This window comes from Phacochoerus africanus, chromosome 7, assembly GCF_016906955.1.
Source record: "Phacochoerus africanus isolate WHEZ1 chromosome 7, ROS_Pafr_v1, whole genome shotgun sequence".
Classification (NCBI taxonomy): domain Eukaryota; kingdom Metazoa; phylum Chordata; class Mammalia; order Artiodactyla; family Suidae; genus Phacochoerus; species Phacochoerus africanus.
Genome location: NC_062550.1, coordinates 86339474 through 86355806, shown reverse-complemented (window position 1 = coordinate 86355806; position 16333 = coordinate 86339474). Strand labels below are relative to the sequence as shown.

The 16333-nt window shown below is 40.5% G+C and overlaps 1 protein-coding gene across 1 annotated transcript in view; it reads left to right on the top strand.

Moving 5' to 3' along the window:
• Nucleotides 1–16333, top strand: part of MYBPC1 (myosin binding protein C1) — a gene marked incomplete at its 5' end in the record, with an annotated part of 73550 nt that overhangs the window by 40631 nt on the left and 16586 nt on the right. Inside the window, 6 exons of the mRNA XM_047785796.1 lie at nt 2578–2737; nt 3950–4054; nt 5013–5201; nt 6348–6482; nt 10826–10993; nt 15204–15292. Of these exons, the coding sequence (XP_047641752.1) occupies nt 2578–2737; nt 3950–4054; nt 5013–5201; nt 6348–6482; nt 10826–10993; nt 15204–15292 (846 nt within the window). The remainder of the gene's footprint in view (nt 1–2577; nt 2738–3949; nt 4055–5012; nt 5202–6347; nt 6483–10825; nt 10994–15203; nt 15293–16333) is intronic.

Here is a 16333-nt window from a genome sequence, read left to right as displayed (position 1 = left end):
AAAACTACTAGCACAAATGGTCATAGTAGCCTTATTTGTACTATTCAAAAGCTAAAAAACAAGGCTAATTCCATCAATGGTGAATGGGTAAGTAAAATATAGGAAATTCATACAAGGATATAGTACTCTGTAATAAAAAAGAATGATTTAGAAATATATTGCAATATATTTGGATGACTCTCAAAATAATTATGCTGAGTGAAAGAAACTGGACCAAAAATAGGTATTTTTACAAGCCATTTAAAAAATTGACAATACCAAATGCTGGCAAGGATATGGCATGATTCAACTCTCATACATTTCTGGTGGAAATGCAAAATGGTACATCCACTTTGGAAAACAGTTTGATTGTTTTTTATAGAGTTAAACATGCACTTACCATACACCCATACAAAGCTATTCCTAGGTATTTACCCCAAAAAATGAAACACATGTCCATACAAAAACCTGTACAAGAATGTTTATAGTTTATAAATAAATATTTATTTATAATTGTCAAAACCTAGAAGTAATTCAAACTTCTTGGACAGACATGCAGTTTGTACATACATAAACCAACTGCAATCAAATATGCAATGGAAAACTACCCAGCAATTTAAAAAAATGGCCTAGTATTACATGCAACAATATGGATCAGTCCAGAAAGTACACTCAAAAGACTACGTACTGTTTGATTCCATTTACGCGACATTCTGGAAAAGGGGAAACTAAAGGGCAAATAACAGAGACCAGGGTATGGAATTAGTGGCTTGAATGCCAAGGAGCATGCGGAGATGGTCAGAGGTGATGGAAATTGTCTGTATATTGATTATGGTGATGGTCACCCAATCACATAAGTCAAGACTCATAGAGCTCTATATCTAAAAAATAAATTTTACTCTGGGTAAATTTTAGCACAACAAAATAAAATATAGAAAACTGAAGGGAATAATATAATATGACCCTAAGTAAATATTTTTATTTTCACATTTAAAAGAAAGGCATAACATCTTTTATAAGGGATAATAGAACTTGGCTAAATGAGGATATTTTGTTCTGTTATAAAACAAGAGTTATGGAGTTCCCGTCTTGGTTCATTGGAAACAAATCTAACTAGTATACGTGAGGATGCAGGTTCCATCCCTGGCCTTGTTTAGTGGGTTAAGGATCTGGTGTTGCCATGATCTATGGCATAGGTCACAGATGTGCCTCGGATCTGGTGTTGCTGTGGCTTGGCGTAGGCCAGTGGCTATAGCTCTGATTCGATCCCTAGCCTGGGAACCTCCATATGCCACAGGTGTAGTCCTAAAAAGACAAAGAAAAAAAAGAATTAGGAAACCCATTTCAAGTGTTCTTATTGCTATCACAATCTTACATATTGAATTCTAAGTCCTAATCCAGGCACAAAAGAGTAGAGTTGACAATAGTGGCAAATTACCCTGTTTCTAAATTGCCTTGAACTTCTGTTTTTCCTTTTTGTATATTGGCTGTCCATTGTCACATGGAAAATATGACCTGGAAATCAGAAAAATGTAATGCTGCTTTCAATTTCTGGTTTAACGGAAGAAATGAAGGAAAATAAGAAAGGGAAAGGAGAAAGAGGAGAAGAAGGGAAAAAGAAAGAAAATAGAAGTCTCAACCTCATTCTATTTTTTTTTTTTTTTTGGTTATGCCCTTGACATATGGAAGTTCTCGGTCCAGGGGATCAAACTTATGCCACAGCAACAACCCAAGCCGCTGCAGATCCTTAACCCACTGCACCACAAAGGAACTCCAACCTCACTCCATCTTGACTTGGGCAATTAGATATTTATTCTTTCATGTCCTACTAGAAGGGAGAAATCCATACTTGTATGGAAAACTGGGGTGGAAAAATTCTGAAAAAAAGAGTTCCTGTTGTGGTTCAGTGGAAACCAATCGGACTAGTATCCATGAGGACCCAGGTTTGATCCCTGGCCTTGCTCAGTGGCTTAGGGATCCTTCGTTGCCGTGAGCGGTGGTGTAGGTCACAGACACGGCTTGGAGCTGATGTTGCTGTGGCTGCAGCGTAAGCCAGTGGCTATAGCTCTGATTCCACCCCTAGCCTGGGAACCTCCATATGCCAGGAGTGGGGCCCCAAGAAGACAAAAAAAGGAAAGAAAGAAAGAAAAAAGGAAAAAAGAAAATTAGTACTGTGGCCTTCTTCAATCCCTTTCAGTATTTTTAAATTTCCAAGACAGCTAAGGAAATGAACAGATCATCGTTTGGTTTCTGGTATGAGTTTAAGAATTTCTGATTTCATGTAGAAAGAAACTCCTCTCCTAGAAGGACACTTGTGCGCTCAAATTCTGGGTCCTCCAACTTTGTCTTTAAGGAGTTAATTGGTAGTGAACTTTGGAGTCAAATCCAAGTTCTACCAGTTCTTAGCCGTAGAGCCTGGAGCCACAGCTTCCCCTGCGTAAAATGGGATGACACCACCTTTGTCCTTAGAGTTGATGGAGGATTCATCTAAGCACACGTACTGCAGACATCGGCGCCACATCCAGCTTAAGTGACCACTCTGGAGGTGTCCTTGTTGTTTGTATAGGTTGTGCCACATTGTGTTTCTTCTCTCCGTAGGCTATTATGGAGGGCAGCGGCCGGATAAGAGCTGAAACTTACCCCGATAGCAGCACACTGGTCATTGATGTGGCAGAGAGAGATGACTCTGGTGTTTACAACATAAATCTGAAAAATGAAGCCGGGGAAGCACATGCAAGCATCAAGGTTAAAGTTGTGGGTAAGTCCCTTTAGTGAACAAACTTCTAGAATCAAGTGACATGTCTAGATCCTTTTTCTCTCTTTGTCACTTTATTTGTCTTTCTTTCTCTTTTCTTTCCTTTTTCTCTCCTTCCTCTTCTTTCCCTTTCTCCTCTTTTCTCTTGCCTAGAGAACTAGTTGCAGGAGTGAGTAGCTAAGGGTAGCCACTTGGGGTTGCTATCATGTGCTTTTCCCTGTCATATCCCCTTTCAGTGTCCTCTAAAGTCACTGAAACACAATTGCTAAATAATTTCCAATATCACACTCACTGTAGAAGATTCAGATCTGCCTTGGTTCCTAAACCATCTAAGTACATTTTTCCTAATTGTGAAACCAAGTGAGATGCTGATGGACTACTTGTGGTCTAAGGTCTTATGATCGCTTCGTCCCACTTCAGTTTTTCTTTAGGAAGCATCTTGCAAATTCACCAAAACTAAGATCACTTTATTAGGTACTGAACTATATTTAGAAGACCTGGTAACTTGCTGTTTTTGACTTGGAGTTCTGCTGGTCAACATCTTGAATCTCCGAACTGATGTAAAACGGACAATGATTGGTCTGAGTCAGTTCTGCTGATGTTCACTTTGTACTTAAAAAAGAAAATGAGGGAGTTCCTAGTGTGGCTCAGCAGTAACGAATCTGACTAGTATCCATGAGGTTGAAGGTTCGATCTCTGGCCTTGCTCAGTGGGTTAAGGATCCAGCATTGCTGTGAGCTGCAGTGTAGGTTGCAGATGTGGCTCAGATCCTGCGTTGCTATGGCATAGACAGGCAGGTGCAGCTCCATTTTGACCCCTAGCCCGGGAACTTCCATATGCTGCAGGTGCAGCCCTAACCACCACCACCACCACCCCCCAAAAAAAAGAAAGAAAAGAAAAAAGAAAACATCGCTATTTTCAAGGTAAAGAACAAGCATCTTGGATTTCATGTAGTTCTCTAGCGTGACACTAATTTAAAGGATTTGGAGACGTTTATTTTTACTATTATTGGGATCGCCTTCCCTCATTCCATATGGAGCATGACTTTGTGCCACATTAGTTACTCGAGTACATTTCAGTAAACATGGAAAAGTAAGCAGACATAACATTACTTTTGTGATTATCACCGAAACCCATATTTTCCAATCAACATTTTTCTTTGTGCTCTTGCTTGCTCAATTTTATTCTATTCTATTCTTTTTTGGTTTACTTCAGACATCCCTGATCCTCCCGTAGCGCCGAATGTGAAAGAAGTAGGAGATGATTGGTGCATCATGACCTGGGAGCCTCCTCTCTATGACGGAGGGTCGCCAATCTTAGGTAACTGCCTGTTGGTCAGTCTGTGAAACTGCTAGTGGACATGGTGTCCTCTTTATGCTCATTAGTACAAAGCACACTTTAACATATTGCATTGAGACAAAAAAACCCTTAAATAGCCATTCAAATTGAAAGGAATTTGGGGATGCTCTTGCGATTTCAATGTCTCTGATGAATATTTTGCCTTTCCTCTTTTTAGTCTGACATTTATATTCAATATCTAATTTTGAAACAACTCTATGTCTAACTTTTTTCTGGTCAGTAGATGCCTAGTTGCATAGAATTATGTCTATGAGGACATTTCTTTTAAACATCTTCTTCCCCTGTGGAACAAGAACTTTTTTTAACTAGTTAAAATGCTAATAATGAAACTCACAGAACTGGTTATTTCTCCCTTTTTGCCTTGCTAGGACTCAAAGCCACATCTATTGCACAAATAGAATGACTGTAAATTTCCGCGGCTTCCATATTTATGGTCTCCTTTTATTTCTGTTCTTCCTAGTACAATTTTAATTTTTTCCAGTCCTGTTATTTTTATCTATTATCTTATGAATTTAAATATTTATATTCCTTATAGTCTTCCTCAAACAATTGATAGAATAAAATGGGTTAAAAATACATATATATAGGCGTTCCCACCATGGCACAGTGGGTTAAGAATCTAACTGCAGCAGCTTGTGTTGCTACAGATGTGTGGGTTTGATCCTTGGCCTGATGTAGTGCAATAAAGGATGTGGCATTGCCGCAACTGTGGCTCAGGTCGCCTCTGTGGCTCAGATTCAGTTCCTGGCCTGGGAACTTCCATGTGTCATGAGTGTGGCCATTAAAAAAAAAAAAAAAAAAAGACTGTTTCACTTAGGATACTGAGAATATGGGAAATTTTAAGAATTCTAATATCTGACAAGATTTCATTTGGGAGGCCAAGGGCAAAACCTCCATTTCCATTTTGTGTTGCCTGTAGGATACTTCATTGAGAGGAAAAAGAAACAGAGCTCCAGGTGGATGAGGCTGAATTTTGATCTCTGCAAAGAAACAACCTTTGAGCCCAAGAAGATGATTGAAGGTGTGGCCTATGAGGTCCGCATCTTTGCTGTCAATGCTGTTGGCATCTCCAAGCCCAGTATGCCATCGAGGCCTTTTGTTCCATTGGGTGAGTCAAGAGAGATGTGTCTTTGTCATGAGACTCATTGCTCCAGATTGGTTTTGTTTTTGTTTTGGGGTGGTTTTTTTAGTGATTTTTTTTTTAAGTCTTGTTGTGCCAATTTCTGCTGTACAGCAACACGATCCAGTCATATATTTTTTTTTCCCTTTTCTTATATTTTCTTCCATCATAGTCTACCCCCAAAGACTGGATAGAGTTCCCTGTGCTATACGGTAGGACCTCATTGCTTATCCATTCTGAATGTGCCCCAGATTGTGATGGCTTCATTCCAGCCTCTAACTGGAGCAGGCCTGGAAGCTTCTTAAGAGTTGTGCTAGAGCAAGAAACTAGAGGTGGTTAAGGGCAATTTTCTAGGAAATTACAAACCGCATATGATAGAGTCGAATGCCTTCGTAATGTAGGCTCTGGAATTTATTACCAGAATTCCAAGGACAGCTGTGGATGGCCACTCCCTACTGCAAATGTGCAGCTGAGGCTATTGACACGTGACCACTTCCCTTTGTCCTTCTGAAAGTGGAACCCAGAGCCTTGGTGTAGACACTGTAACTAAAACAAATTGAGATCAATGCGACAAAGCACACTTGAAAGCCAGTATCTTGGCTTTACAGTCACACTTTAAATGTTATCTATTGAGCAAAAAAAGTCAGTTCAGTAAAGGCAAAGAAACAGAAGATATCTCCATTATTTTATAGTAGTAAAGTAAGTTTTTCAATAGCAAGAAGATTTAATACAAGAGTTTGCACTTTAAAATTAGAAAGTTAAATTGTAAATCAACTATACTTCAATTAAATAAATACATACGTAAATTAAAAAATTAAAAATTAAAAAGTAATGGGAAATTTACCCTACATTGTTAGATCTCAAACTTTGTCTCAAATTCCACGGGCTTCCCAGCTTCCCACACCAGCCTCCCAAATAGAGGGAGAATGTCACAGGTTTTCTAAGAAATTTTCCATCTTAGCCAGATCTTTGCTAGATACACGGCATGTGCTCAGGGAGTCTTCATTGCATTTTCTTAAGACGTGGGATTTCTGTGTATATTTGTATTTGTATCCTAGCTCATTTGCTCACAATTCCTATGCCATAATTCTGTAGTTAATCATTTCTTCTTTTTCTGTCTCTTTTACCCTGAAGCTGTCACCAGCCCTCCTACTCTTCTGGCTGTTGACTCCGTAACTGACACCACTGTCACAATGAAGTGGCGGCCTCCGGACCAGATTGGCGCAGCAGGTTTAGACGGCTATGTGCTAGAGTATTGCTATGAAGGATGTAAGTACAACTCATAGTTAAAACGAATACTGTCATCAGTAGGTGAGATATGCACCCCCTTTTTTGTTTCTCTTTCTTGGGAACTCCTCTCTTTCCTCCTGAAAAGGACAGTAAGCCAAAGGTCATCCTTCTAAGATGGATAAAAATTTAGCCGTTCTTTGGTACTTGATGCTCACACTCTGAGCTCTCAGAAGCATCCTAGCTAGGCTCCCAGATTGGATAACACAATTGATCCAAGAAATAGGAGGAAGGGATCCTGACAAAATTCCCCCTTCTCACATTGGTGGAACTAAAAGCAAAATAAAAGTCGAGTTAGGATAAAGCAAGTTGGAAATTCTAAACTCTGTGCTGAGCAGAGATCAGCTATCAACAGAGTTGCCTATTTCCGGATAATAAAGAGAGACTATGTATTTGACTATCTGGTAATCAAGTCCTGCCTTCCTAAAGAAAAAAAAAAAAGAAGAAGAAGGACAACTTTCAGTGTTTAAAGAAATCTGCATTAAATCCCAGAAGGTGTAAGAAATAGATTCAATATAGAGCAGTAACTAGTCTTAGGACATGGGCATTTTAAAATTTAAACACTTAGGCATTCCCATCGTGATTCAGCCGGTTAAGAAACCCTATTAGGATCCATGAGGATTCGGGTAGATCCCCGGCCTCACTCAGTGGGTTAACAATCCAGTGTTGTCATGAGCTATGGCTTAGGCCAGCAGCTGCAGTTCCAATTTGACCTCTAGCCTGGGAATTTCCATATGCCACAGGTGCGGCCCTAAAAAGAAAAAAAAAAAATTGATTAAATTTAGGAAGGGAAGAAAAACAAGCCAAAAAAAAAAAAAATCCCTGCTAGAAATAATACAAAAAGAAAAGGTGACACAAGAAAATATGGGCCAGAGGGTACCTAAAACCAAAAAAAAAAAAAAAAAGATGAGAAATACACTGAAAGCCTCTGAAGTTTTTCGATTTCCTATTTGTTATGATTTGGAAATGGGTGAATCAAACTGCCCCAGCTCTGGACTCAGGTTCCATTGTAGATGATGGTAAGTAAAGGATCCACCAGGGAAGCTTGTTCACATCTCCACAAATGATAAGCCACGACTTGGCCCCCAAGAAAACTCTTTGGACCCTAAACTTTCACGTGGATCTTACATGAAGGAAAGAGAGACTACAGAACACACTTGGGAAAGCGGGAATGTGGACACCTCCCCAGAAGGAAAACCTCTATGGAGAAGAAACTTCTCATGCAGAGAAAACTGCTGAAAAAGAAGCCCCAGGCTCCCAGATGAGGGCACCGTGAAAGTGACCAGCATTGGTGGGGAGGGTAGAAGAGGAAGATGGACTAGAGCATCTTGGTATCACTCCGTTCCTTTCCTGTGCACTCACTCAGCACTGTGCTTGATTTTTCCAAGGCTTAGAAAGCCACTAACGCAAAGCCCTGGTGATATTATAAGACAGTTCCCTGAGTTATGCTGGCGTGGGAGGGGGGCCCTGTCATTCAGGCCACAGAGAAATTCTTGAGCACTTTGGAATATGGTTTATACCCATTCCATTCCCCTTCTCCCATTTCAAAACCCTTGAGCCCTCCTCTCTGGGAGTTATTGATACTCCCAGCCAGCAGAATTCCCAAATCTTACATGTGATGTGGCTACTGAACAGGGAACCTTTTGTGTATGTGTGAAACAGAGCCAATTCTTTACTCTTTTCTTTCTGATAGGTTTAAAAAGTAAGAAGATACAACAAAATGATAGATGGCTGTCATTTTGATGTTACCTACCTTAGATAAAATACAACGAAGTGTATTTTACATCATTTTGTGTGTGGTCTGTGTAGATATATATGTATACCAGTATATACATATATATATGTACACAGTCATTATCATGTATATATTTTGCCACATAACGTTTTGGAATTAGCTTTCTATGGAAGTTCTTTCGTAACGTGTACATCTTTCTTCTTGCAGTCTTATCTACTTCCTTTATGTGGCTGCCCTCTTCTTCATTCTCTTTTAATGGCTGTTGTCCTCCAGACTAATTTTCTGTAGTGTTTAATGCTTTTAGATATGTCAGGTTTTATTCTGTAAGAGAAGTCTTTCTTTTATAAGACTGTGTGTTGGTTTGGACTCTGCCTTTCTCTTGTTTTTTATTTTATTTTTGAATGCCTGCACTGTTTTATTCTTCTCTGTTTTCCTTCTTCTCCCTGGTTCTTTCTTTTCTTCTTTAAAAATTCTCCTTATGTGTTAAGTAACTCTCATGTTCCTTTCCCATCCCCTGGACAGCATTTTCTTTCTGTTTCCCTCAAGTAGTTCCAGTGTGAAGAGATGTCTTTGTTTCCCTCTGATCTTGTTTCGTCCTGTGTTCTCTTGAAATTTTCTCCTTTCCTCGTTCTTCCCTCTTTCGTGCACATTTTTTCAGTCTCCTATTTCACCTTCTCATCAACTGTCTCTTGGTTATGAAAATATCAACATAGTAGCTCCCAAACCCACCATTAGCTTTAAGACGTATGTATCTCTTTTCCAAAGTCCTAAGTACTTTTTGTCACTCAGATGCCCTCCTAGCCACCAGGATGTTCTGGGTTGCTGCTCCTTCTCCTTGATACACCTTGAAAGGTTGAAGTAAAAGAGAGGAGAAGGTCAGGGTGGGGGGGCAGTCCAGTCCCCACCTCCCTGCTCCGTTCCTGACATCCTAGATGCTCATCGTCTAAACCAGTGGGGTACACCCACAGCCGCTCTGTGACCCAGCAACATTCCCACCACCTGTGTGGAATGTAGCAAGCCAGGTCGGTTGGCTCAATTTGTTTGCTAGCCCAAGAGCTTGTTGTCATGGCAACCAGGGGCTGCCTCCTGCCTGCTGGGCAGTTTCCATTTCCATTTCCTGGTAAGACAGGACTCGCCTTATCTCAAGTGCCATCGCTCCTAGATGCTGATATAAGAGCCCCGCAATGGGAGAACTCTGTTCCCTGGGAACCCAAGGACCCTCCCAGGCTGAAGTGGCCAGGGACAGGGGCAAGGGTAGACTATCCCGCTGTGCACTGCTCCACTCTTGGAGTCCAGGACCTGCTCCTCCTTTCTCTTCAGGGTCGTGTTTGGCTCTTCTCTACCTCTTGTTCCTACAGCTGGAGGTGCCCCAGCCTCCTTTCTCCTCCTCTTCTCTGTGGCAGGTGCCTCAGGACAAAAAAAACCACAGTCTGAACAGAGCAGGCTGTGCCCCTCCTGAGGCACTTTCCCCTCTAACTTGTTTGGTCTCTTCCGTCACTGTTCTGAAGACAAATATCTTTGCATCCGTTGCAAACTTTACTAACAGAGAATGCTGATTACTGATACAATATTCTTCTGGTGTGAAAGTGGGTGTCTTTAATTAATTTTAATGACGGATTCTCAAAGGTACATCAGCAAAACAGTCTGATGAAAATGGGGAGGCGACATATGACCTACCAGGTAAAGTATTCTCTGAAAGCTCACAATCTTTCTTACTGTCTGCTAAAGTTTCTGGGAATGTTCCATGACCGAGCATGAAATACATCCACCACCCCCCCACACACACACACATAACAGCCCTTAGAGATGGAGGGGAAAGGTGGGCAGTGGGTTAATAATGTGGGATCCAAGCCTTCTCCCTGACCCAAGGTGGACATAATCTGAAATATTTGTAAAACCTGGATGCTGGGTTTAAATTTTCCTGGTGTTATAGACATTTTTAATTTAAACATTTTTAAAAAATCAGAATTTGTGAGTAAAGTGAAAGATTATGCCGATTCCACATGAGGTCTTGGCTCCTGAGCTGTGTTTCCTCTTTGCCGTGGATATAAGCTTCTTTTTTTCCTAATTTTGGGCATGATCAGATTTCCCATGCCCATATTAGTGTCTTAAAATAATAACCAGTCAGAATAAAACAGAGAGATCCTATGACTACAAAGGTGAGTGTCTCTCATTCATAAAAATAGCATTTTTGTGTTTTTCTGAACTTTATATAGTTGGTTAAATATCATGGTTACATTAATTGTAAAAATGTATATTATAAAACCAAATTGAAATAAACTACTACAGGATTCCTGGGACAGTTACTATGGTTCAGAATACCCTAGGATCCTGAATAAGAGGTTTTTCAGATAGAGCAGAATCTGATTATCATTCTTCCTGTTATTTACATTAGCCATTCTACGCCATTTTTAATTTAAATATAAAAAGTGCCCAGCCAAGTGGTCTGTATCCAGACCAAAGTCATATTCCCTCCAGATGATTTCATTATGAGTAAAGTACTAATTCAGAGTCAACTGTTTAACAGTCATGATGAGTTCTTTCACTAACTACCATTCTTCTTTCTTTCTTTCTTTTAAATGGACTTTAGCTGACAACTGGTTACCTGCACACAAAGACCTGATCGACAAGACCAAGTTCACCATCACGGATCTGCCTACGGATGCAAAGATCTTTGTGCGTGTGAAGGCTGTGAATGCTGCTGGCGCCAGCGAGCCCAAGTACTACTCTCAGCCAATCCTCGTGAAGCAAATCATAGGTAGGTGACAAGGCTTTCAAAATTTTGTCTCCACATTGTTTGCTTTTTTTTTTTGGTCTTTTCTAGGGCCGCACCCGCGGCATAAGGAGGTTCCCAGGCTAGGGGTCAAATTGGAGCTGTAGCCACCGGCCTACGCCAGAGCCACAGAAACGCGGGATCCGAGTTGCATCTGCAACCTACACCACAGCTCATGGCAACGCCGGATCCTTAACCCACTGAGCAAGGCCAAGGATCGAACCCGCAACTTCATGGTTCCTAGTCGGATTCTTTAATCACTGAGCCACGATGGGAACTCCATGTTTGCTTTTTTTTTTTAAAGCTCTTTCTTTCTCAAAACCTCCTATTTTCTTGTCACTCTTGATATTTTATTAATATCTTCTGGGAATTAGAAATTGTCATTAAAAAATATACACAACCTAAAAGGTGAGTTAAGTTTTATTTGGGGAAGAATGAGGACTGTAGCCCGGGAAGTAGCACTATAGATGGTTCTGAAATACTGCTCCAGAGAGGTAGGGGGGAAGGTCAATATATATGTGCTTTTGATGAAGGGGGAGGTACATGTATCCAGGCAGATCTTTTACAGAAGGTTGCTGCAGGTTTCCTGAATGTTATTGCTAGTCACAAGGAGCAGACGTCACCATGAAGAAATACAGTGCTTTTCTAGATTCAAGAAGATGTAAGAATTGGGCTCATAAAATCTCCTGAAAGTATCTAACTGCTTGAAGACCTGTTCTGCCAGTTTTCCCAGAGCACAGAGTGCCTCACCCGTGATCTCTGCCCTGAGTTCCTTTCGGGGGCTGTTGAGGGTCAGCAGCTGCAGTTGCTCATGATCAATCTGTGTAGACGCAGATGGCAAGTGACAATTTCCAGTTCACAAAATGAACAAAACAGCCGTGTACAGGCAATATGGGAGGTCAGCTCACAGTTTGTAACTTGGTATGAGGACCAGATAACCTCACCAGGTCCCATGAGCCAAATGTGGCCAGGCTGCCTCTTCACAGTGGAGAGAGAGGGAGTAGAGAAGGGGGGTGAGCAGTGCAAACAATCTGAGCAGCAGAGAAATGACTGAAGTGGGTCTACGAGGTCAGTACTATTTGCATAATAATATGAACACATTATTTTCCCTTTTCTTGTGTTTGACATCTGCACTGACGGTGCAAAGACAATGGTGTGTAAAACTACTGGTGCCTTATTGGGGATTGGATCCATGCCACCAAATTCTTTAGTCGTCCTTGCCGTCCTCACCACCAGGCACTCACAATTACAAAAATACAGCCAGTTTTGCCTTGGGATGTTCTTGATGAGGTGTATAAATTATTAATCTTTTTAAACTTTGGTTCTTGGGTACACTTTTTTCCTCTACTCTGTGTGACAATGAAATGCAAGTGTGTGTGTGTGTATATATATATATATATATATATATACACACACACACACACACAGCTCTTAGGCTGCATACTGCAGTACAGTGGTTGTCTCTAGGAAGAGCACATGTGCACCTGAGTTAGAGGCTTGTCCACAAAACTCCATTCTTCCTTGAAAGAATGACAGAGTGGCAAACTTTGACTATTCAGACTTGGGTATTTGGCAGTTATTTTTCTAGAAAATGAATGGAGTGAGTCCATCGCTTCAAGGAAAACAACTTACAGTATTTGGTGTCAACTGACCAGTGAAAAAATTTAAGCTTCAAAGCAAAAAATGAGAATTTGGGAAAACTGATATACACCATCTTGGATTTGGCAGCTTTCCAGTCCATGATGATCTAGTTGGTGACATTATCGAATGTAATTTTTTGATATTGAATAATGCAGTGTTTCATCGTTTGGACCATCTGCACAATTCAATGAAGCTATGTTTTCCAAATGATCAGTGCAAGTTAAAAAATCATGCACGGGTAAAAGATACATTCAAAATGGAAGTCAGACCAATGGATTTTAATCTAACGGTATGAAAAGTTCATAGGAGGTTTCAGATTCCATGTTGCAGCTAACCCTTAAGAAATTACAACTTATGCTTCAGTGTAGAATCAAAGAATACTCACAATGGTCTGAAAAGTTTATTGAAATATTCCTTCCTGTGTGAAGCCAAAATGTCTTTCTGTACCTCAGCCAGTACAGCAGATTGCAGCCGATTAAAGGCAGAAACACATATGAGAGTTCAGCCATCCTCAATTAAGTCAGACATTAGAGATTTGCCAAAATATAAAATAATGCCACTCAGTTCACAAAATTTTTCGTGGATGTAAAATATGGTTGTTTTCATTAAAATGTTTGTTACTGTTTTTCAATCAATAAGTACATAAATATTTCAAATTTCTTGGTTTTCATTTCTGATACGGTAAATTTTATAGATACAGCCCACATAAACACAAGCTTCTGGGGGCCTTTGCTGAGGTTCAAGAGTGCAACGGGATACTGAGACCAGAAAGTTTGAGACTCGCTGCTCCAGGGCAGAGACCATTGGGCAGGGGCTTGGACATTTGGGTCTGGACCCTGTTCCACCACAGACTTATGATGTGACTGCCTAAAACCTGCTGAGAATAAGTTAGAGGATGGATGGATAAATGGATGGATGGTTGGCTGGATGGATAGATGGAAAGAAGGAAGGAAGCATGAAGCATGCACATTTTCTTAATAGACTCTGAAAACAAGTATGAAAGCCGAGTCCTCTTTCCATTGTTGATTATCTTTGTGGTCTCAGGCAAATGTCTTGATTTTCCTGAGCCTTCATTTCTTCATCTGCAAAATGGAGATAATAATAGTACTTACCACATCAAGAGGTTGTGAGAGTTGAATAAATTAATAGTAAATAAATTTGCTAAACAGAATGCTTGCCACATGAAAAGTGATTGATATATGTAAGTTTTTTCCTACCGTAATGGTTTCATGTGCTGGAGAATCTCACTGAGTCTCTTTTTTCTCACATGTAAATGAGGAAGTTAGAGGACCTCTCAAATCTCATCAAGTTCCAACATTCAGTAATCACCTTGCCACTGCCGCCATCATCTCCTAAAATTTATCAAGCGCCGTACTGTTCTCAGCCATTATGCTAAATGCTTTATTTAGCATAATTACCTTATTTAATCCTCACAACAATCCTGTGAATGAAATGCTGTTATCATACTGATTGTACAGAATGGACTGGAACCAGATCTACTGTCTGATCTAGAGGAACTCAAACTCAGATCTCTCTGACTCTGTTATCCATGCTTCTAAGCAAAGGCTGACTCCAGTTTCTAACCCAGGCTGTGTCACCTTGGACAAGTGACTTAAACCCCTGTGCTTTAGTTTCTTTATCATAAAGTAAAAACAGTACCTGTGGCATAAGGTGGCTGTGAGGTGTAAATTGATCCCTTCATGAAAAGTATTTATCCCAGTGTCTGTTACATATTGAGGCCTCAGATGCTAAGACCTGCCTCATCCCTATGAACCATGAGCCTCGACTGTCTGCTTCTGATGGGTTTACATCCACATGTTCTAGTATCTTAGTGGAGTTTCCTTAAGAAGCATCCATATACATTGGGCTAGGGCTGCCTGCTATATATGGCCCTATAGTCATACAAGGAGAAAGTTACCATCAAATTCCAGCAGAATGACATAAACAGTAAGTGCTAAGTGCTAAAGCTTTTTTTTTTTCTGAGCAGTCCTACCAGCTAATGTGGTAATCTTTTATGGACTGTTCATTGGAGAATGTACTCACTGTTAGAAATTATGAACATATGTATATTATTTATATGTCATAATATAGTTAATATTTAATATGTATTATATTAAATATCTATAAATTTTATTAACACTGAATTTTCTCTTTGGATCTAATATGTATATTTTATATTAGATATATAAATTAAATATATGTTAATTTATTTTATATATATATATACACACACACACACATATATATATATATAAAATCCAAAGAGGAAATTTAGTGTTTATCTATCAAGTTGCTTTAGGCTTATAATAAAAATAGGAAGTTGCAGTAAAATCAAGGGGGTTAAGAATGAATCTTGTTGAGTCCAACTCTTAAAACATCTCTTCTTGAAGGAAACTTACGGAGCCAAAGTTACCATATATAATCCGTTAGCGGCCCATCTAAGATTTACTGCAGAGACAGGGGGACAGGGAAATGCTGGTGAGTGTGATGCATATGTAAGGCAGCTTCCAGTGTATGATACCAACTGTAAACTTATCCTCTCTACCTCACTCAGAGCCTCCAAAGATTCGCATCCCAAGGCACCTGAAACAGACCTATATCCGCAGAGTTGGAGAAGCCATCAATCTGGTTATACCTTTCCAGGTAATAATTCAGAGTTGTTTGTTGTCTCTTTCCAATGCAAAGGAGTTTAAGAAGTAGAGAGACTGAGTTTCCGTCGTGGCGCCGTGGTTAATGAATCCGACTAGGAACCATGAGGTTGCGGGTTTGATCCCTGGCCTTGCTCAGTGGGTTAAGGATCTGGTGCTGCCGTGAGCTGTGGTGTAGGTCACGGACACGGCTCGGATCTGGTGTTGCTGTGGCTGTGGTGTAGGCCGGCAGCTACAGCTCCGATGAGACTCCTAGCCTGGGAACCTCCATGTGCCGCAGCAAGCGGCCCTAGAAAAGGCAAGGAAAAAAAAAAAAAAAGGGGGAGAAGTAGAGAGAGGTGCTCTAGCATTTAAGTTCATCGTGATTCAGAATTTCTTCGGAGGAAGAGTAGGAAATTATGGGAGAGATCTGAAGAGTGATGAAACCATCCCCTGCTTTAGAAGTAGAGAAATCTGTAAAACTGGCATAGATTTTCCTTCTGCATGAGATCAGTGAGACCAATCAGGGACACAGTGGGCCAGAGAGGAAACACTGAGGAGACACCAAAACAAGGAATTGCTTGAAGAGTCTTTCTGGCCCCATCCATCTGTGAAACTGGTCTTACTTTTATGCGAAGCTCTGGGTGTGACATTCAGGAAAGCAGCCTGTGCTCACTTCCCATAATTACCCCCAACCACATTCAGATCACCCAAATTCTAATAAGAGGGATAACTGAAATCTGAAATTCTGTTGCCACTAACGGAAATACAGGAACATTGTCAAGTCATCGCTCCCGCAAAGGAATCTGCTGTTTATTAGACTCACCAGGCTTTGCATACCATAGGCGCTCTCGGTCAGACACACACACACTGCACCATCATTTCCTTACTCATTTGACTCCTTTTATGCCTAGTCAGTGCTGTTCTGCAGAATGTTGTATGATGATAGGAATGTTCTGGATATGCGATGTGCAGTATGGCAGCCACAGGCACATGTAGCCATTGAGCCCTTGAAAGGTGCCACGAAAACTAGTGTGCCTGGGGAAGTGAATTTTTA